Source organism: Bos grunniens, chromosome 2, assembly GCF_055505025.1.
Source record: "Bos grunniens cultivar Pamir isolate PY7600 chromosome 2, Bosgru_T2T1.0, whole genome shotgun sequence".
Classification (NCBI taxonomy): domain Eukaryota; kingdom Metazoa; phylum Chordata; class Mammalia; order Artiodactyla; family Bovidae; genus Bos; species Bos grunniens.
In genome coordinates, this window is record NC_141166.1 from 83,175,658 (window position 1) to 83,197,404 (window position 21,747).

Consider the following 21,747-nt stretch of genomic DNA (forward strand, 5'->3'; position numbering starts at 1 on the left):
TGGCTTTCCACATGTTCAAATTGTTCAAGTTGTTTTACTCAAACTTACTATGTTTATGATATAAAAAACAACAACAAAAAACACTTGATGAAAGTTCTACAATAGACCTAGATTTCTTGTAGTATAAGCCAACTTGGTTTTTCCTTTATATAAAATAATTAATTTTGCAGCAAAAGTTAGGACTGGATATACATTCTAGATAGCTAAACATCATATTTTAATTAATCTCAAATAAGATATTCACAGTATTCCTTACATGTACCTAGGTGTCTGTGTGTCAATCTATATACTAGATAATATATAATTAATGCTAAATCTATATACTAAATAATATATATTTATTTAGCTACCTACTCATTTCTCTTCTTGCTGTTCTCAACTGTGATCCACACACCACTCCCCCAAAACACCGGCATATTCCAAAGGGAATTTTAATTCCGGAAAACTTAATTAGAGCAAAAATATTAACAAGTACGAACCTAGTACCATTGGTCTTTAAAAATAAGACAATTGTAGTAATTGTTACAATTTTAGGACAATGACGATATAAAATTAAAAAAAAAAACTATATAATTCTGTCAAAGTTTCTCATCAAAGTTCAATGTGCATATGAATCACTAAGGGTGGTGGCCAAATGTGTTCTTTCTCAGGCTCATTCTCAGTCCTGCTAAATGGGAATATCTTTGGAAGGTATGGTGAAATATGCATGTCTGTGAAGCTTCTCACACTGATCCTTGAGAATCACTGCTCTACAGCTGTCAACTATCTTCTTTCTCACTCCTAGAGTCTTTTTTTTTTTAGCTGAAGTTGAGTTATTTCTGACCCTGCCTCTCATGGGAAAGCTTAATGTAGGGGATCTTTAACTAATTCCAGTGAAATGGAGTTCTGTGAATTTAATAATAAACTGTAACAAGTGATTATGGCTTTTAGTCTGCACTTAAGATACACAAATCAAGTATGTTACCTCCTTGTTTACAAGTCCCAGTGCCTCAGGAAGTCACACCTTCTTCATTAGGCATAGTTTTGTCCCTGACTACAACATCCTCTATTGGAAAACTGGTCATTCATTGCCTCATTTTCTTGCTAAGATTAAAACCCCACCTCTCTACTAACAGTCTTCTATGTGGGTAATCGAGCTGGCTCTGAACAAATACCCAATGTTCAGAACTCTGACTGTAACAAACCTCCTAGCTGATAAAAATCTGCAAAGCTGAACTTCTGAGGATTGCTCCTCTAAGAATGGGTATTTTTTCCTACTTGTTAAAAAAAGCTTTTTATTCAACTTGTATCCCCAGTTACCAAGTATTTACCAAGATTGTAACCGAATAGTTATGTAATTATTAGACTCAATGGCACCTACTGTCGATACCTGTGGATAAGAGAGCTCTTCAGCATCTGTTCACTTCAGATGTAGAGCCAGGTCCCAGGTCTTGTTTCACCTAGATAAATCACAAGAAATGACAGTTCCTTCTAATTAATATTTTTTATATATATATATTTACACACACACACACACACATGTGCTAAGTCGCTTCAGTTGTGTTTGACTCTGTGTGACCCTATGGACTGCAGCCTTCCAGGCTCCTCTGTCCATGATATTCTCCAGGCAAGAATACTGGAGTGTCTTGCCATTTCCTCTCCAATATATATATGAGTTATTTATATAGAAAGAACAGTATCCTACCTCACACAAACAGCAATTATTTCCAGAAGGATCACAGTTCTAAAAAAAAAAAGTTTAAACACCAAAGCTTTTTAGAGGAAAATACATGAATAGTCTTTGTAGCCGTGGATTAGGCAAGGACTTCTTAAGAGGACAAAAAGAGCACTAATCACAAAGTTAGATAAGTGATACACTGGATATATTAAAGCTAAATCTCTACTAATGAAAAGATGAGTGAGTAAAAAGCAACCTACAAAAAAAAGAAAATCACTATTGCAACAGATATACTAAAAAGAAACTTGTATTCAGGATATAAAACAGCTCCTACAAATCAGTAAGAAAAGGACAATTTTGCACAGATACTTCCAAAGAATATCAAATAGCAATCAGCTACACAAATGAAATTTTGAGTGAAATAAGCCCAGCAATAAAAAGTATATATTCTAGGTTTCTGTTATATATAAGTTCAAAATAGACAAAACTTAAGAAGGTAGAATGATGGTTATCATTGATGGGGTTGGGGATGGACAGTGACTGGAAGGGAGCTTCCGAGGGCTTTTGGAGTGCTGTTGATTTTGAGTTTCTCAGTTTGGGTGTGGTTACATGAGTATGCATTCAGTTTGTGACAATTCATGTTATAAAAATACAGGCATACACACACATAAAAAAATTGATTTAAACTGTATTTTAGGCATATGTTATTGAGCGAGAAAGAAATCATTTTTAAATGCATTTAAAAAGTTATTCTGAAATATTTGTATCTTAATGGGGCTATCATTGTCACAGTGATGGACCATATTACTGTCCCATTCTCAGACATGTCCCTTTGGCACTGAAATCCAATTCAATCAATTCAGAGTTTGAAGACATGAGCATTAGGGAAAGACTAATAGGATACAATAACAAATTTGCTAAATAAAACAAATGTCAGCCACATTTTACTACCCTCCATTACTGACTCTCGTTAATTACTGTCGAACACTAATTATGCAATATGCAGCTTCCCCATATTTTAACTTGGGCAGGCCAAGATGGAGATAGAGGGAGCCTAGTGTACTGCAATCAATGTGTGATTAGATTTCATCTGCTTGATAAAAGGGCTTTGCAACTGAGTCATGTCCTTTAGGAACTAAATGCTATAGGACATGAAATTCCAGGAAACAAGCCATCACAGGTTGAAATGTGTGTTTTTGCACTTGATACACTTCCAACAAAGATCAGAGAGTCAGGTCTGTCCCAGAGAATGAGACAGCTTGTTTTGCCAGTTATTTTAATTCTGTGGCTGCCGAACAACTTGTTGTACAGCTGATGTTTTCTGTGTAAGTGACATTTCATCGTCCGCTGCCCTAAGATAGTCACCCTGTTTTCCCTTAATTGATACTTGTACGCAAGAGGCGGAAAATGGCTCAGCATTTCTTGCTAGATTAGGTCAAAACTGACAGAGGAAGCAGAGAAAAGATTGCATTACTTATACCCCTTATGGTTCTCTTCTGTATCTAAGGAGATTGCCATTTCATAAAATTTCTTTTGCTGCCTGAACATCAATGTAATAATACAAGCATTTAGTTCCTATTTGCTTTTCTTTCTTTTTTTTTTTAACTGCTTACCTGATCACCAGTGGGAAATTCATAAGCAGTTCTACTAACTCTCAACTTAATTTTTCTTCTTTGTCCTTAATAAGATGTAATTGTATCCTTGGACCTCTCTTCCTTAAATGCTTCATTTTGTCTTTTCTGTGGAGCCTTTACTTTTCTCTTCATTTGATTTATAACCAGAAGAATTAAACATGCCTCTGAAAGTTCAAAGTGAGTTTCCTGAAGGTTTTTTGATTTTGTTTTTCCCGGATTGTGGGGTATTCTTATCATAAGATTAATGTTTACAAATAGATGTGGTGGTATTTATTCTGATTCAAAGTTAATTAAGAAGCATCCCATGAAAATGTTACTGTTCATTGTGCAGCCTCAGTAACTGGGGATCCATTCTTCTGGGTCTCTTTTCACCAAGTCTTTTGGAAAGAGATTATGTCTTTAACAAAGTCATCAACAGTTCCCAGAATCTATAAGACAAGCCCACATTCTTTAATGAAGCAGTAATATTTCTGTGCGTGTGTGCTAAGTTGCTTCAATTGTGTCCAACTCTTTACAACCATATGAACTGTAGACTGCCACGCTCCTCTGTCCATGGGATTCTCCAGGCAAGAATACTGTAGTGGGCTGCCATGCCCGCCTCCTGGGGATCTTCCCAACCCAGAGATCAAACCCGAGCCTCATGTCTCCTGCATTGGCAGGTCGGTTTTTTACCTCTGGCATCACCTAGGAAGCCCCAAGGTTGTCCTGCTGCTGCTGCTAAGTCGCTTCAGTCGTGTCCGACTCTGTGTGACCCCACAGACAGCAGCTCACCAGGCTCCCCCGTCCCTGGGATTCTCCAGGCAAGAACACTGGAGTGGGTTGCCATTTCCTTCTCCAATGCATGAAAGTGAAAGGTGAAAGTGAAGTCGCTCAGTCGTGTCTGACTCTTAGCGACCCCATGGACTGCAGCCTACCAGGCTCCTCCATCCATGGGATTTTCCAGGCAAGAGTACTGGAGTGGGGTGCCATTGCCTTCTCCGCAAGGTTGTCCTAATCCAGCTCTAATCCACTGTCTGTATCTAGCTTTCCAAATTATCCACTCCCCTCTATTATGTGTTGTGGATGTTCACCTTGCCTTTCCTTAAATTTTTTTACCTCAGCCTGCACTGCTCTTGAAATCCCTTCTCTGCCTTTTGAATCGTGTTTATCATACAGTTTCAAGTTTATCATATGGTATCACTTTCACCATCACCGGAAATTGCCCTCAGACCCATTCTCTGTTGCACTCTAATCAGACTCCATTGTAAGTAAGCGTGTATATGTCCAACTCTACTCCAGAATTTTTAATAATTTTTGTAGAAACTGTGGGACCTAGAAAGTCTGTTTCTCAGGGTAGAGGCTCAAAGATTATTTGAAATATAATATATGTTGCATTTCTCCCAGTAGGATTGAGACTAGTGGACTAAAGTGCCCAGGGAGGGAGCACTAGCAGCATGATACTAAGGTTGCCTACCACAGTTTTGTTCAGTATTTATTCTACTTAAAACACATTTTATATTTTACTTGTCATTTTCACTATTTAGGATACCCATGTGAAGAATAACTGTATTACCATTTATCCATGAAGCTGATCTGCCTGACTTTGTCAGTAAATGCAGCGTATCACCCAGATTTCTTGATATAAGTTAACTAAATGCAAAGTCTTATTATAACATTTCCTATATGTAATACCTGTCCAGTCAAAGACAATGTTACCCAGTGGTGTGGCTATGGTCAAATTCCTTTACTGTGAGCTTCCTTTCTCATTATATTTGACATTTTTGAAACTGAGTTTTATTGCACTTGCTCTGCTTATGAAAATGGTCTAGGGAAATTAGACTTAATAGAGATGTAGAAGCCACAGGGAAAAAAAAAAAAAGAAAAGAAAAGCAAACTCGAAGGAAAGTGAAATTAAAATGTTATTTTGGTAAATGGCTGCTCTGGTGGAGATGACAAACAATCGCAATGCAAGTTAATTACTGACCTATCAAGAAAGGGTAGCATGGAGGTTGTGCCACACATTACTGGAGCAACCACAGTCACAAGTCATTTCCACAGGGGAAGAAACAGGCTGTGCTTTACCACAGATCAACAGATCTTTCCAGGGGACAGAAATGAGTTTCTCACAAATACAGTATCTGTCTGTGGAGTTTCCACACACTCTCAGTAGACCTGGAGAAAGCTCTTCCTACACATTCCGGAAAAGGAATGGGGTCATATTGCCACAAGGAGTTCCTGTGTGTCAAGGCAGAGAGAACCTTGGCTTTTGGTGGTTATGGTGACCATACAGCTCACTGCTACACAGTGGAAACCCAAGCTGACACCCAAGGAACGGGAAAACACTGAGGCACACTCAGTGCTTACCTCTGAGATAGTTCTCCTCACTAAGTCTTTAGTGGGAATCCATGTCAGGCAAGAGAGTCCTTCCATTTAGAGAAAAAATGTCAAGCACCCAAAGAAAATTGAAACTTGAGGGAGACTTTCTCTATTGTTAGAACATAGAACCCTGCTAAATACCAAGATGGTCATAAATGTGGTCATTTTTTTTCTTAATAAGAAACAAAATGGTTGTCTGAAATGGAAGTAGGCTAATGTTCATATTTTTAAAATTTTGTATGATTTTCCAAATATACTTTAATGTTGGCGTCAAAGAGTATGAAAAACATTGCTTATTTGCAGCCTTATTTCATTAACTTACCGTGAAATATCCTTCGTTCACTGGTCCTCAGACCCACTGGCCAGAGTAAGTTATACATATTCTTTTTAAAATAAGAAATAAATTTGATCAGAAGCATTTCTATTGGTAATACTTTCCTGGGCTATATACTCTGGCCTTAACTAGGGTCCATATTTATTTTCCATTTCTATATTCTGCAAACATTTATTAAGTCTTTGTGGTTTTGTCAGGAAGCACAGGGATGTAAATGATTAAAGACTTACATGATCTATACTTAATATGGGTGCTCTACCATCATTTTATCCACTAGATCTCCATTAGATTTCCTTTGGAATTCTTGTTACCTTAGTTTTCCAGACACAGTTTCCCCCTGATCTAGGGGTCTGTGACCAAGGCAAGGATGTTTGGAGATGCAGCACTTGAGATCTGTCCTGGGACTACTTGGAACAGGTGGGGACACTTTGGGGAAGAACCACCAATATCCTTCAACTTTAATTTTCTCTGCTCTGTAGCACGGAAATAATTTCATAGTGTCCATTCAGTTTCTCCTAATTCAAATAATTCTTAATACACTTTTATTTTAATGTTTCTGAGGGGAAAGAGATGTCAAAAATAAACTTTCTAACTCAGGAGACTTAATATAATTAACAGAGTGCAACAGATAATCGACAGAGCAGCTATGAAATTTAGAATTAGATGAAATATCACATTCATTCCTATTTAGGTATTTGCAGTGTGAGTGGGAAAATCGGACCCAGAATATCACTGAGCCAACCAAGTCTGTTGAGCAGAGTCAAAGTTTGTGGGGCTCTTATGAAGTGCATTCTCATCACTGTTTCCTGTTTTTTAAACAGTATTGAAAGTGGAACTGGTGTAATATCACAAGCTATTCTTGCTCTTCTCTTGGTACATATAAAATCAGGAAGTCTAGAGAAATTGTGAAGGCAGCCTTAAGTGATTTACATTTAAATTTCTAACTCAAGGATGTTTATTTAGACAGTTTTGTAAAATAAAATTGACATTTTAAACACATGCAAAATGAACTAATTCTTCAATATTTTCCTTAGGCTTCCACCATGCTTCTGTGTGCTTCCTGTAAGAATATAAATGCTTTAGTCATCATTTTTTTCTAATAGAATTTAATAACAGTGATGATGATGATAAGATGTTATAGAAGGAACACAGGAAATACTGAATAAGCATGTAGATCACATGAAACAAACTTAATATGACATATAGTTAGCAGAATGCTGGATGTTCTGAAACTGTATAGGAATAAACATAGAAAAGGGCTTCCTGGGTGGCACTGGTATAAAGAACCCACCGACCAATGCAGGAGACAAAAGAGATGTAGGTTCAGTCCCTGGGTTAGGAAGATCCCCTGGAGGTGGGGCATGGCAATCCACTTCAGTATTCTTGCCTGGAGAATCCCATGGACAGAGGAGCCTGGCAGATTATGGTCCATGGGGTCACAAAGAGTTAGACATGACTGAAGTGACTTAGCACACATGCACAAGCATAGAAAAATATTACTGATTTTTCGATATACTCTACCAAATCTAGAAACTCGAGGGTCAGTGAGAAATGAAAATACAGGTGGAACAATAGAATATGATTTCAAAACCCTATGCATGTTCTTGGAATAATAACATAAAAACTCATTGATTAGAGCTCTTCATTGCCTTCCTTAACACATCCTGAAATTAATACTTCTAGGTTCCTGGAATTATATTCTTCCCCTGATGCTGGAAGCAAGTCATGATGGACCCTGGGGTTTGAGGGTTTCTTTCGACTCATAGTTGGGCAGACTTTATAATGGAGTTTGTTCCCCTAGAAACTTCTTTCCTAAAGACTCAAAAATTAGAGTACCATGGCAAGCCATCACATCCCACAACTCCAGGAGACACCATTTACTAGAATACAATCCTGATCTCCTTTCCTTAGTCACAAATGCTGCCTGCCTCTACAAGTACTTAGGAACACACACAAAGTAGAATAACCAAAGCTTTTCTACTATGAGATGTGTTCCCACATAGCCAGAAGAGTTTCCAGTATGAGACTCAGGTAAACGGTTCCTGAGGGTTAATGTGAAATCTGACTACTCATTTATGGTATTGTGTTAATTGCTATAATCACTCCTCTCCCATATATACATCTAAGTGATTCACTGAGCAGATGGATTAAGTAAAAAAATGTAAGTAAGAATTGATGATGGCCTTTCAGAAATATTGACCCTGTGGATGTGATGGGGCCTAAGTAGGTGGGAGGGCTTTGGCAGCCAAAATGTTAAAAGGATCATAGTGTTCAAGGTAGAGGAAAAAGAATATTAGGGTGTGGGCGAGGGGAAAATGGGAAAGTTGAAGGAGTCTAAAGAGAAAGAACTGTAAGTGGGATCGGAATATGACTTGCAAAATTTGGTATAAAACAGCCTTATCCACTTGGTGTGAGAGGTTTCTAACAGGATGAAAAAGAATAAATCACCTCTGAACCCACAGAGCACAACAGTTAGAAGTTTCACAGCTACCAGTGCAACTGTCATTTCTGGCAATTATATTTCCTTCCTCCTCTGTCCTCCCCCTTCCCCAGTTCCTGCTGAGGGTGAGGGGGTCCTGCTTCCCTCTGTCTTGTACTCAGTTCTTCCACACAAGATGTTTGTGTGTTATGCCAAGGAAAGCCCTCTTCCCAAATTCTCTTCCTCAGAGTGTCTAGAATACCTTGCCTCTTATAGCACTGGTTGGCTTAGGAGGGTTGAGGCTCTCAGTTAATCCTTCAGCCTGATGAGAGGATAGCAAGATAATCAGACTTACCCACATGGATACTAAATGACATTTCCTTCATGAAATCCAGCACTTGTCTTTTCCTTCAACTTCCTCGGTACTGTAGTATTTCTTTATAACACATGTGAAATTTTACCTTATAATTTCACAATTATTTGCATACCTCTGCACTACCAAGCCTTTTGCCCCAAAAGCCCAACTTGTCTTAATTTAGCTCCAGCATCGGCTGGTCTTCTTTTGCAGACTTTCTCTCTCTACACCTCACCATTCCACCAGAGTCAAATGCCATTGCTTCTCTTCCCACCTGGGCACAACTCTTTTCTCATTTAATTTGATTTATTTATTTATCACACTCACTAAACTACTACAAAGCACTTGGCTGAAGCAAACAAAAACACAAAAAAAGAACCTCTGCTGTAGTGTCTGTCACTCAGGAAAGTCTCAATAAACCTTAAATAGGTCATTTATTTTCTGTGGGTAAGAGGAAGTTTGTGTCATTTTCTGTATTCTTCTTAGAGCAACATGAAACCACCATATTACAAATATGAGAATAACTATGAATAGTATCAAGGGAATACCATTGTAAAACAAAATACAGAAGAAAAAATAAGAGAGCAATGTGCTTCCAACAAAATGTGAACTGGGGTCAGTTGGGAAAGGAAGTGATAGATAGAGGAGTGAGAGAAGAGAAATAACATTAACCAGTGTAGGGGGAAAGCAGCTTAAAAGAAAGATCTAAAGGAGGAATTTTGAAATTCCTTTCTGCAGATTGTCCCCTAGAAAACAGGTGGGGAAGCCAGATAAGAGGTTTTTTAAAGAAATCCAGCCTGTTGACGGAAACCCATCCCCAGACAAATTATGGGTTAATTGTGAAATCAATACCAGAATGCAGATGTTGATTTGATGCTGAAATGTGTGCCGTCTGAGGAAGCAACATTTCCTATAAATGGCACATGGTGAGGCTATGTAAATTCAGTGGCTTCACGCTCTTGGTCAGAAGATAGTGGCTCTAGCTAGAGTATTTCCCTCACCAATGTGGCAAGCACACTATCTTTGGAGTACAAATCTAATGAATAATGTGGAAGATCAAGCCTTGAATGAACTCCAAGGAGAATCTAGATTCTTTTAGAAAAGATTTATATGTTTAATCCTTGATTCTCCTCAAGCATAATCCACATCCCTTGGACATTAAATCATACCAATGCATTTTCATTGCTGCCTATTTGCCTGAAACTTTGGAGCTCTGTAAATCTGCAGTAGTACTTCAGCTCCCAGTTTTTAGTGCAGTGGTATCAGAAGTGAAAAGGATGGTGCATACCATAGCGGTCCTCCTGGTTGACCATGCACCCTCACTCTCAGTTTTCTTCCAAAGACAGAATAAGGGGCCATGGACTTGTTCAAAGGCATTAAGGTGGACATTACAGGCTGTGCTGCCACTAGAAGTCATCATGAGTTCTTTTTATGCAACTGTTGCTGCTGGTACTGTTAAGTCGCTTCAGTCGTGTCCGACTCTGTGTGACCCCATAGACAGCAGCCCATCAGGCTCCCCCGTCCCTGGGATTCTCCAGGCAAGAACATCGGAGTGGGTTGCCAGTTCCTTGTCCAATGCATGACAGTGAAAAGTGAGAGTGAAGTCACTCAGTCGTGTCTGACCCTTAGCTAGTCTAATTATAATGAATCCAAGGTCTCCATCACAATCACAGTGCCTAGATTCTCATTGTTTCACTCATAATTACTTCATTCACTGAAACGCTGAAAAAACTCATGCCTTTATTATTAGCACTTTATCAATATAAAAAATCCATAGATTTGCTTTATTTTGAAATAATGTCTTCTTGGTTATAAAAAATTGAAGGCCTCGATAATAAATAATACACAGAATAAAACCAAAAATGTATTACCCTGTACTAGGGTATATGGAAAAATAACTATTTATATCATTTGCCTGTGATTGCATTTACTTTTTAAAACACACTGATATATTTAACCTTCTATATCTTATTCTAGTTATATAAAGAGATAAGTTCCCTTATGCATACATTAGTGGTCAAATTCGATCCATTTAAAAATTCTATTAAATGTAGTTGTAATCATATTTATATGGAATAGTGGGGATAAGACTTCCTTATTTTATTACTTCAAAGTTGTATTTCTAATGTTGTCAAAAGAGCCTTTTTGTTCTCAATTAAATGTTTTTTAAATACGTCACTCATAGGATTATGAAATGAATATATTTTAAATAAATGAAAATAAAATAAGTAGAAAAATAATTTGGTTCAGTCAGTTCAGTTGCTCAGTCGTGTCTGACTCTTTGCGACCCCATGAATCGCAGCACGCCAGGCCTCCCTGTCCATCACCATCTCCCAGAATTTACTCAGACTCACATCCATCGAGTCAGTGATGCCATCCAGCCATCTCATCCTCTGTCGTCCCCTCTTCCTCCTGTCCCCAATCCCTCCCAGCATCAGTCTTTTCCAATGAATCAACTCTTGGCATGAGGTGGCCAAAGTACTGGAGTTTCAGCTTTAGCATCATTCCTTCCAAAGAAATCCCAGGGCTGATCTCCTTCAGAATGGACTGGTTGGATCTCCTTGCAGTCCAAGAAGTTAGATATTACTAAAGTACAGTGAAGTGCAGTTGTTTAAAGTGTACAATTTGATCATTTTTAATACTTGTATATTGTTGTTAAACCATCATCACAATCAAGATAACAAACATATCTGTCACTCCCAAAGGGTTCTTTGTTTCCAGAGTCTACCCTGTCCCTAGGCAATCTTTGTTTTGTCTGTTTACTTTGTTAGTTTGAATTTTCAAAAATAGTATATAAGTGCACCAGCCCCAAGCATCCAGTATCAGGCATCGAACCTGGACTGGCGACTCGTTTCATATATGATATTATACATGTTACAGTGCCATTCTCCAAAATCATCCCACCCTCTCCCTCTCCCTCTCCCACAGAGTCCAAAAGACTGTTCTATACATCAGTGTCTCTTTTGCTGTCTTGTATACAGGGTTATTGTTACCATCTTTCTAAATTCCATATATATGCATTAGTATACTGTATTGGAGCCAGAGGAATGGTATGGGGAGGGAGAAGCGAGGAGGGGGAACACATGTGTACCTGTGGCGGATTCATTTTGATATATGGCAAAACCAATACAATATTGTAAAGTTAAAAAATAAAATTAAAAAAAAAAAACCTAAACCACCACAACTAAAAATGTATATATATATATATATTATATAAGTGAAATCATAAACACGCAATGAGAACTTTTTAGGGAAAGGGCTTGGTTTCTTTCACTCTGCCCAGTAAGTTTGCAATTCATCCATGTAGTTGCATGCATCAGTTATCCATTTTTTATTGTTATATTGTATAGATAAACCAGAATTTTTCTATCAATTCATCTGTTGGTGGACTTATGGGTCGTTTTTGGTTGTTTTTTTAAGTGAGTTCAGTTCAGTTCAGTCGCTCAGTCGTGTCCGACTCTCTTCGACTCCATGAATCGCAGCACGCCAGGGCTCCCTGTCCATCACCAACTCCCAGAGTTTACCCAAATTCATAACCATTGAGTCGGTGATGCCATCCAGCCATCTCATCCTCTGTTATCCCCTTCTCCTCCTGCCATCAATCTTTCCCAGCATCAGGGTCTTTTCCAATGAGTCAACTCTTTCTATGAGGTGGCCAAAGTATTGGAATTTCAGCCTCAGCATCAGTCCTTCTAATGGACGCCCAGGACTGGTCTCCTTTAGGATGGAGTGGTTGGATTTCCTTGCAGTCCAAGGGATTCCCAAGAGTCTTTTTAGTAAGGGGGGAAAATAAGTATTCCACTTCTTTGTGTTCACTGTCCTTAAGGAAATTTTTAGTCTTTCCAATGCTCATTTTTCTCCTCTATAAAAACATAAGTATAATGTGAATATCATAGGAGCTTTATAAGGATTAAACCAGCTAATTGCCTGGCACATAGTAAATACTCAATAAATATTAACTTTTTAAAAAATATCACTCAGCTGCCTAACTGGTATCAGTTTTTCCTGATACCACTTTTCCTCCTATTAAAATGCTTTTATTTTTTCCTAATTATTTTCGTGTCCAATCAACCAGAACATTACCACAATTTTAGCCTGGTTGTCTGTCCAACCAATGTAGAAGTACCAATACAATTGGCTCCTTAAAATATAATCCTTCTTTAGGATTATATTGACTTTTAAAACTGACTGATGACAGTTTTTTCTAATATTGTACCCAATTGACCAGGTTAGCACTGAAGCATCTGTATAGGTGAGAGATGGAGACAACACTCAGGCAGAAGCGGGTCTGTTTCTAGAAACTTAGAAGCTATATTTGCATTGCAAATGTTCTATTTTAAATGAGTAGATGTATTCATTTGAGGAACTTGTGGGCAGGAGCAGCTGAAAAGGATTATGTATTTGGGAAGCAACTCAAAGCCCTCTTGGTCCACCCACCCAATTTATTTTCTTTGTTTTCTTTTTCTGAAGTATTCTTTTTTCATAGCCACTCCTTTAAAATTTGCCCACGCTGGATTTTCCTGGCTGAATCAGACTCCTTCCAATAAAATAAATGTAAATAAATAAACAGTGTTGATGTGTTGATTTTCTCTTTCTTCATAAATATTATATCCAGTAAGTTATTAATACTAAACCTGGTTCAGTTGGCAGATGGCAGTGGACAAAGGACTTTTAATTTTTCCCTGTGGATAATGCAAGTAGAGGTGGGGCTAGCACTCTGAACCAGGCTAATGAGGCCAAGCCAACATATTTGATAGTCAGTGGGACCAGCTTGGTTTGCTCTAAAGCCAATTTTATACACTTAAATTTGACCTCAATCACAGTTTTTTGGGTTTTTTTCCCCACTAAAAAAAAAGTTGCCAGTAATAGTATCGGAAAGTGGTGTGGGATGGGGTGGCTAATAGATCAAAGACATTGTGAATGAAAACAGCATATACCCTGAAAATGCTTAGTTGGCAATAGCATTTCTATATAAGGGAGATCATATCATATTGTCATTAGGAGTTTCTTAATCAAATGAAGGGACTACACAGAATTTGAGTGTATTATATTTGAATTGAAATCCTCTGGCATGAATACAGTAGTGTTGGAATATAGAGGTCCTAACTGATAAAAAACAAACAAACAAAAAACACACTGCAAAATAACTACCTTCTTCCTCACCACTCAAAGAGGCGGAGACTTAACGCCATTTTTGTGCCTTAATGATGAATAGAGATGTCCACTCCACCAAGAGTTTTTCATAGAAAACTATGTATATTTAGAATAATATAATACTTTTATATTTTATCAGGATACCACTGTACTATGCAGAAATCTACAAATTCTGATATCCCTGTGGAAACACTGAATCCCACCCGCCAAGGCACTGGAGCTGTGCAAATGAGAATCAAAAATGCCAACAGCCACCATGACAGGCTGAGCCAAAGTAAATCTATGATCCTCACCGAAGTTGGGAAGGTCACTGAACCTGTAAGTCAGACACCCCAAGTTCCCTGATATAGAATTTTATAAAAAAGTAAAAGGGCGGGGGGGCTAATTAGCCGTGTTTTATTTGTTTTCCTAATGTGCATGAGAAAACTGTTTTTGTAATGCATTTTATCTTGCCTACTTATAATCATAATAATATCCCCAGTTGCAAAAGAAGAACTGGGCTTAATCCAGAGTGATAAAGTGGATTTGGAACTAGACTGAAGAGCACCTTTGACTCATTTTAAGGGCCTCCACTATCATGCTTCAGTGTCATAAAAATAATGAGGTTATGCTGGCATGTGGTGTTTGTACTTCCAAATACAGTACATCACTTTGAAAAGCCAGAGGCTAAAATTAGCTAAGAATAAACTGAGAAAAAATATAGTTTTTAAATGTGAAAATCTCTTCCTTAAAAATCTTCCAACAATATATGATATTGGAAATTACAGTCTGATTTGGAATGAGTTTGAGCAGTGGAAATGGTGTGGCAATTTAAGGTTTGGAGAGGAAGCCATTTTGTCTCCATAATGTGTCATTAGGAAGATTTGAAATAAAATAGTTAGAGATGAACTCTACTGCCAATTGTGTCCCTGCCCCTGCACTCATCCTGAGCCACTAAACATACTGATTGCAATGAGTCTCCTCTGGTTAATTTTCTTCCATAATGGTGGTAACTTGCAGCTGAGGCCATAGGATGTTACAAAATTATTTATGCAATGTTAGCCACTCTTTTGGACCCCGGATCTGTTTTGTTGCTCACAGTGAGAGCAAGAGCAAGAGCTAGGTTAGCTGGGGATAGCCTGTGAGTCCCAGTCACCCTGCAGTAACATGTGAGCTATTAATTGAGTGTTCTGTTAATATCATAGGGGCCTATGAAATATTCAGCTCCCTAACTGAGTTATTAAATGAGATCAACTTGCTGAGTAGCATGTTACTGATTATATTTATTCCCTGTTTTTCACTCGAATTTCAAGTGCAGAATTAACCCACCACAATTTCAGGAGCCTGAGGAATATATGATTTTAACCATTCTTTTTTCAGGTATTATAGACAGATGTAGCATGAGGAAGCCAGTGATTATATTTTGGAAGTGAGAAATATATCCCTAGATAAGGTTCTGAGAGAAACATTTTTCTTTCTTTCTTTTCTCATTTAAAAGTATTGTCTGCTGGGAGGCACAACACAGTCAGCCTGACTTTGAAACCTGCTAAACCGTTCCTCAGCCGTGAACTTGAGATAGTGGTTAGAGTAAATTATTGGAATCTCTATAATGTATTATCAGTAAGAACTGTACCTTTGAAAAAGTTTAAAAGTTAAGTATATTTAATGATGCCTAACATATTTTATTGGCTGTGTTTAACAAAAGGCACTATGCCGCAGTTGTTTTTGACAAGCATGAAAACATCACAGCATGAGACTGCAAAAGGAATTATGGAGAGAAATTACAAGTGATCCATCTCTCAATGAATTATCCACCTCAATAGCCCGCAGAACTCAGCTACCAATTAACACCTACTTTATTACATGTTGGGATGTACTTAATAACTTTCATGTGTTTATGCACTATTACCTTGACTGATGCCTCTTGTACAATTAGGCATAATTGGCATATCAATATGCAAAAGTTAAAAGGATTAACCCTCTTAAAACTAATGAGCATTTCTGTATCCAGCTGCTAAATGAGACAAAATTAGCATTTTTCACTTTTGGGCAGGATTTTATCATGCAGTTTCTCATTGTTGATATTACCTTGTTACATAACTTTAGTTTGGGGGGTTGTATGCTGGACTGCTGGAGAATCAGAGTTTTCCAAAGTTAAATTAGCTATAATTATCCCAGCTTTTGTTTCCGCATTCTTAGCCTCGGCAATATGTATTCCTCGATAAGGAACAAAAATAAAAGTTACTTTTGGTTATGTGTGCTCAGTGCATAATTATATAAAAGGGGTATTTTAGTGAGGATATGTCATTTCACCAAGAAAACTTGGCTCAGAGATCCTGTATTGAAAGCTTGCCATGGCACTAATTTTCTTTCTGTCTCAGTTCTTTTCATCTCTTTTTTCCATGCACAATTTTCTGACTAGATACTGACAGAATGTAAAGTATTTTGGCATATTTATTCAAACAAGCCTGTTAAAGATATCTGCTCAAGCTAAACTAAGAACTTGATTTCTCAGAAGTTGGAAGTTGGGGTAAGGTCAAGGGGGAGATTTTGAACTTAAGGAAAGTGGGCGAAGATATACACTAAAATGTGTGCAGAAGTTCACATGTAGCATGATTTTCTGTAACAGACACAAATACATTTAATTTGTACAGAAAGAAATTGAGTATTTAGAAACTATATATGTATTATGTGCCCTATTTAATATATTTGGCATATATATACTATTTGTTACTGCCATGCCAATTATGCAAATTAACAAGGACTTAGAGTATATACTAACACAGTCTGATATTACATTACTATGATTTCACCTATAATGAAAAATGATAGTAATTCTAGGGTCAGATCTATTATGTAATTTTGTCATTAATTTATAAAGTCCTTTTTTAAAGTTGATTAATTAAAATGTGTGTAGTAAGACTCTCATATAAAACTCTCATATATATGTCATAGGAGCCTATGTCCTTGATGTATTAAATCGAGGAGTATTTGAAATGCCAATATAAACATTTATGCGACCCCAAACTCTGCAAACACAGGTGAATTTACTTGTTGAATTAAAAGTTTTTATTGCCTAAGTGCTGCAGGGAAGCATTCCAGTAAAACAGGTATCAATAGTCCATTAGTATTTTATTGGTGGCATGCATCATTTTCTTTAAACACCAAAAAATCATTTTTATGTGGCTCATAAGATTGACGCCTTTTCAAAATTCAAAGAGGACACTTTGCTTTCTAAGAAATGTTGGAGAGATGGGAAGTTTGGACATGGAATGACATGGTTAGTAAGAAAATTGCATATCTGTGAGAACGGTCTGGCGGTTTCGTGGGGAGGGAACGCTCTTTGGTCTCAGTGATTTGTTATCTCCCTGCCCCCTGCCCCAAGCACCAGAGACCTCTTAAAGGTGGACTGATGGTTTACCCGAACATGCTAAATACAGAAGCAGAAGGCTGAGTGAGCATAAACAGGGGCAAGTAAAGTGTGGGGCGAAAAAGGCTAATGTGCCAGAGAATAGCTAATACAAAAGGTTTAATGTGACTTTGATGTTATTTGTAAGAGGGATGCCCAGCCTACTAGACAGCTTGAAAATAGATATTAATGAAGAGTTTAAATAGCCCAAGTCAGGAAACCGCAGACATAGGATTTGCAGGCAGGAGCAGTTCTGGCATTTAATACCGGTGTCTTAAGCAGCATCATGTATGAATATTCACCATTTCCAGCTTGTAAACCCCACAGAGTGCATCACTCCATTCATAGCCATCATAGACAGGAAAATGTTTTATTTTTATTAGTATTCAGATAAAGACTTAGTTCAAGCCATTTCTAAACATTAACATACAAGACTCCTTGTGCTTCTGTTAACAGACAGTGTTCCTTCATTTTTCTTTTCAATATATTATAAGGGAAAAAAAGGAAACAATTTTCCTTTGTTTCTTACTTCTGTGATTATAGGATACTTGCCAAAGTTGTGGCTAGCTAAAAAGGCAGACATAAAAATTGCTACTAAAAATATAAGCCTTCTGTTTAGCAGAGATTTTGAGAAATATTATGAGGCTGTAGGACTTATCCCTGTTTATTTCAAATCAAGCTTATAGTTAGGTTTGAGGCTTTGTTTGTATAAATTGTCCTGAAGTGGATCCTGATATTCAATTAAAATGACACTAAATCACATTGAATTGATAAGACTTGGCATCTCAAACAAAGGTAATTGCCCGTATTGGTTTTATACAAAAATAGCACTGCTTGGAAAATGTGCAGCCAACACAGACTGTCAACTCCATTTATAGATCAATATGTGAAAACCATTGATCAGGCAGGCATGTATAACAGTAACACTTTGCATTTATTTGTTGTTTTTATACCACATTAAGGCTTACAGGATTATAGGCTTCCTAAATATTTTGACTTCCTCATAAATATATGATCTGTTGCATGTTAATTAAATGAGAGTCTGCAGCCATTTCTAAAATTGTCTTTAGTTTGATGATTTCCTTTTATTGCTGTGGATCGTATGATCTGAAAATGGATTAGTTTCCTTTTGCGTAAAGATTATTAAAGCTTATTTTTAATGTGTCCTATTTAGTATAAGATGTGGCTGCCTTTTTGCTTTGAAAAATATAGATACAGAAAATTATTTTCTCTTAGCGAGTGGCTGATCTTTTTTTATTAACTGGGCATTCTCAGAGCTCAGGGTAGAATTATTTCCTGACATATTTTGCACATGTTGTAGATAACGGGTCTTCCTGATTTTTCCTGCTAGAATGAATTTGTTTTCTTTCTTTTTTTTTTTTTGTCTAGCTCTGAAGTACAGGCATCTAATCAAACATTGTGTGGAAAACAAACTGATCATCTCAATTAAATTCTAGACACACACAAATATAATTTGAATTCTATTTTCCTGATTGGAGAACAAGCCTTACAAACTGTTCTTATACACTGCATTCTGCAGTTAAATCTTTCTTATCTCATCAATGTAAGGACAGTGTTTTGTTCCTAATCTTTATCGAACTATTGTGGATGACATTTGTAAGCCATTTTGGTTTATGAGGAAAAGCTGGAGGACAGTGGAGTGAGACTCTCCATAGATCCAAATCTCAGATACGACTACAAAATTATTTGTCTTCCACTGCAATTTTCTTTGCCACTGAGAGGTCAGTTTTGTTGGGAAATCTTTTTATATCCTCTATATACATTAGGACTACTGCTTTCAAGACAACACTTGGTTTTATATACGATATTAAAACAATAATAGAGAAACAAGTTTTCAGAAATAGCCCCCCCCCAAAAAAAAAAGAAAGAAATCATGATATTCAAAGGTTACCTAAGGTAACCAGTCTGCTGTAAAGCAGAAGAAAATATTTATTAGCTAGATTTTTTACTTTTACATAAAATGCCCTGGGGGGGGAAGGAGGAAAGAAGAATCAAAACCACTAGAGATTTCTTTCCTGTCCTTGCCATCCTATATCATCTCATGCTTTGAAAATCTTTAACTCTGTTTACCAAGCACAAATTGGACATGCCAAAGGTTCGGGAAGTTTTCATTGACAGTGTAGACTCTGTACTTCAAAGAATGAGCTGGGGCTCTTGAGTTCATGTTCGAGCTTGCGTGGTTTCCATTTTAACTTGAGCATAGCTAAATTTGTTTATAATCTCCTACTGATTGAACATGGCGCTGAATGTACATGAGATACATTTTTTTTTTAAGTTAGTCCTCTGATTACTAATTTGAATCCAAAACTCTAACCTTGTTAGCATCTGGACTTATTTCCATAATAACAACCCCTTCAGAACCTACAAAGTAATGAATAATTGACAACAAATGAAATGTTTTGATAGTTGTCGGCACAAAGCATGTTTAATGTTTTGTGTTGCTTCCTAGCTAATTATGTAGATGACACATTTGTCAGACCTTGACTGCCATTAGAAACGTGTTTCCAGAGGGGAGAAAAACAGGCTATTCATAGAGTAATTAACTAGAATGCTCAATGACCTGTGAGAGATTCAAATCGCTGCCAGTTCAGACATTGTTTTGTTACAGAAGCAGAGGGGTAATTAAAATTCCAAATTACAGTCCTATGATGGAGCATTTGTTTGTTGACAGTATACTCTTACTCTAGTTTGTTAATTCTTTTTAAAATTGCTTCTAATCCATTTTATAGCTTTAGGAGTTCTGTCTTTGAATTTACTGACAACTAATATTATGGTAAATTGTACTTCAATGGGGTACTGCCCGCCTCACAGTTTCAAGGGAGCACAAGGTGGGTGGGATAAAAATAGCTCCTTCCCTAAACTGATATATCAGGTGCTGTCAGTGGGAATGCCACTAAACTGGAACATCTTGTTAAATACTGTATTTCCAATTCTGTATTAGGGGGAAATGTCCTGGCAGAAAATAGAGAGATAAAAAGGAAAGCGATGAACATCAAAAAAGGAGGAAAAAATACTCTCCCAACAAGAAATGATTGATTAAGGTGTTTTATTAGACAAGGAGGAAGAGAGAGGAGATAGGGCTGAGGATGATGGGGAAGGTGTTGAGATCAGTGCAGAAGATGTCTGTATGAGAGCTCTCTTGGATCACTCAAAAAACGGGTGTTTCTACAGCAGTAAACTCCATCTCAGGTCAATAATAAACTGTAGGACAGGGGTATCACGCATTAATTTTTTTCACAGCGTTATTGGCATAGTTTACAAATCTGGAAGGCTAACATAATCTGAACAAATCAGCTCAAGAGAAATATTTATTTAGGTTGCTGAAAGTGAGAATATAGTTTTATTAAAAAGATCTGACAGAAGTCACACGGTGTTTGATGCAGGCGAGCTGACAGAGGCATCCAGTGGGCGTTGATTATCCCGAAGTCACTGTCAGCTAGGATTGATTTTCACTTTCTCCGTTTATGTAACGGTTCCTGTAATACAGCTGACCCCGAATCACGTTACCTTGTCATTTCTCTGCATGGATCAAGAAGAGATGAGCTGAAAATAGCTAGACACTGACCTTGAACTTGCCAGAAAAGTGAGAAGTGACAGTGGGGTTTTTCTGTAGTACATGTACAGAGATGAAGGCAAACTGTGCCTTATGTTGAGTTCACTGCAGCAGCACAAGGGGGCAGAGCAGTACTAGAGATTACAGGTAAAACTGCTTCTGCACCAGCATGTACAGGCTCTGAAATACCAAGTTGAGACAGAGGTCTCATTTTTACGTCTTAGTGTAGACATAAAGGAGAATTACTGATGAATCAAAATCTCAGGTCCCCTGATGTTCATAATCAGTAATCTTAAAGTGTACATTCTAATTAAAAAAAAAAAAAATGTTACCTAATACTCTGTGTGGCAGCAACTATGCTTTTCCACCAAATTATTTGCACCATCTCTTATTTAATTCATATAATACTCTTCACCCTTAAAATAATTTTGGAACCACAGTCACTATTATTAAGGGGAAAAGTGAAAGTGAAGTCGCTCAGTAGTGTCTGACTCTGCAACCCCCTGAACTGTAGCCTACCAGGCTCCTCCGTCCATGGGATTCTCCAGGCAAGAATACTGGAGTGGGTTGCCATTTCCTTCTCCAGGGCATCTTCCCAACCAGGGATCGAACCCAGGTCTCCCACACTGGAAGCAGACGCTTTAACTGCTGAGCCACCAGGGAGCCTTATTGAAGGGGCGTTTATGGCAAATTCCTAAGATGATATGAGTCATTTCAGGTACAGTTGTATCAGAAGCTGGGAACAGTATTTTTAAACTTAGTTGTCGTGAGTTAGTTGCTAAGTTGTGTCGGACTCTTGTGACCCCATAGACTGGAGCTCACCAGTCTCCTTTGTCCATGGGATTTCCCAGGCAAGAACACTGGAATAGGTGGCCAT

The 21,747-nt window shown here is 37.6% G+C and overlaps 1 protein-coding gene across 1 annotated transcript in view; it reads left to right on the forward strand.

Annotated features, from left to right (window-relative positions):
* ARHGAP15 (Rho GTPase activating protein 15) overlaps positions 1 to 21,747 on the forward strand; it is a 700,275-nt gene that overhangs the window by 18,170 nt on the left and 660,358 nt on the right. Inside the window, exon 2 of the mRNA XM_086368469.1 lies at positions 14,048 to 14,226. Coding sequence (XP_086224595.1) covers positions 14,062 to 14,226 — 165 coding nt within the window. The 5' untranslated portion in view covers positions 14,048 to 14,061. The remainder of the gene's footprint in view (positions 1 to 14,047; positions 14,227 to 21,747) is intronic.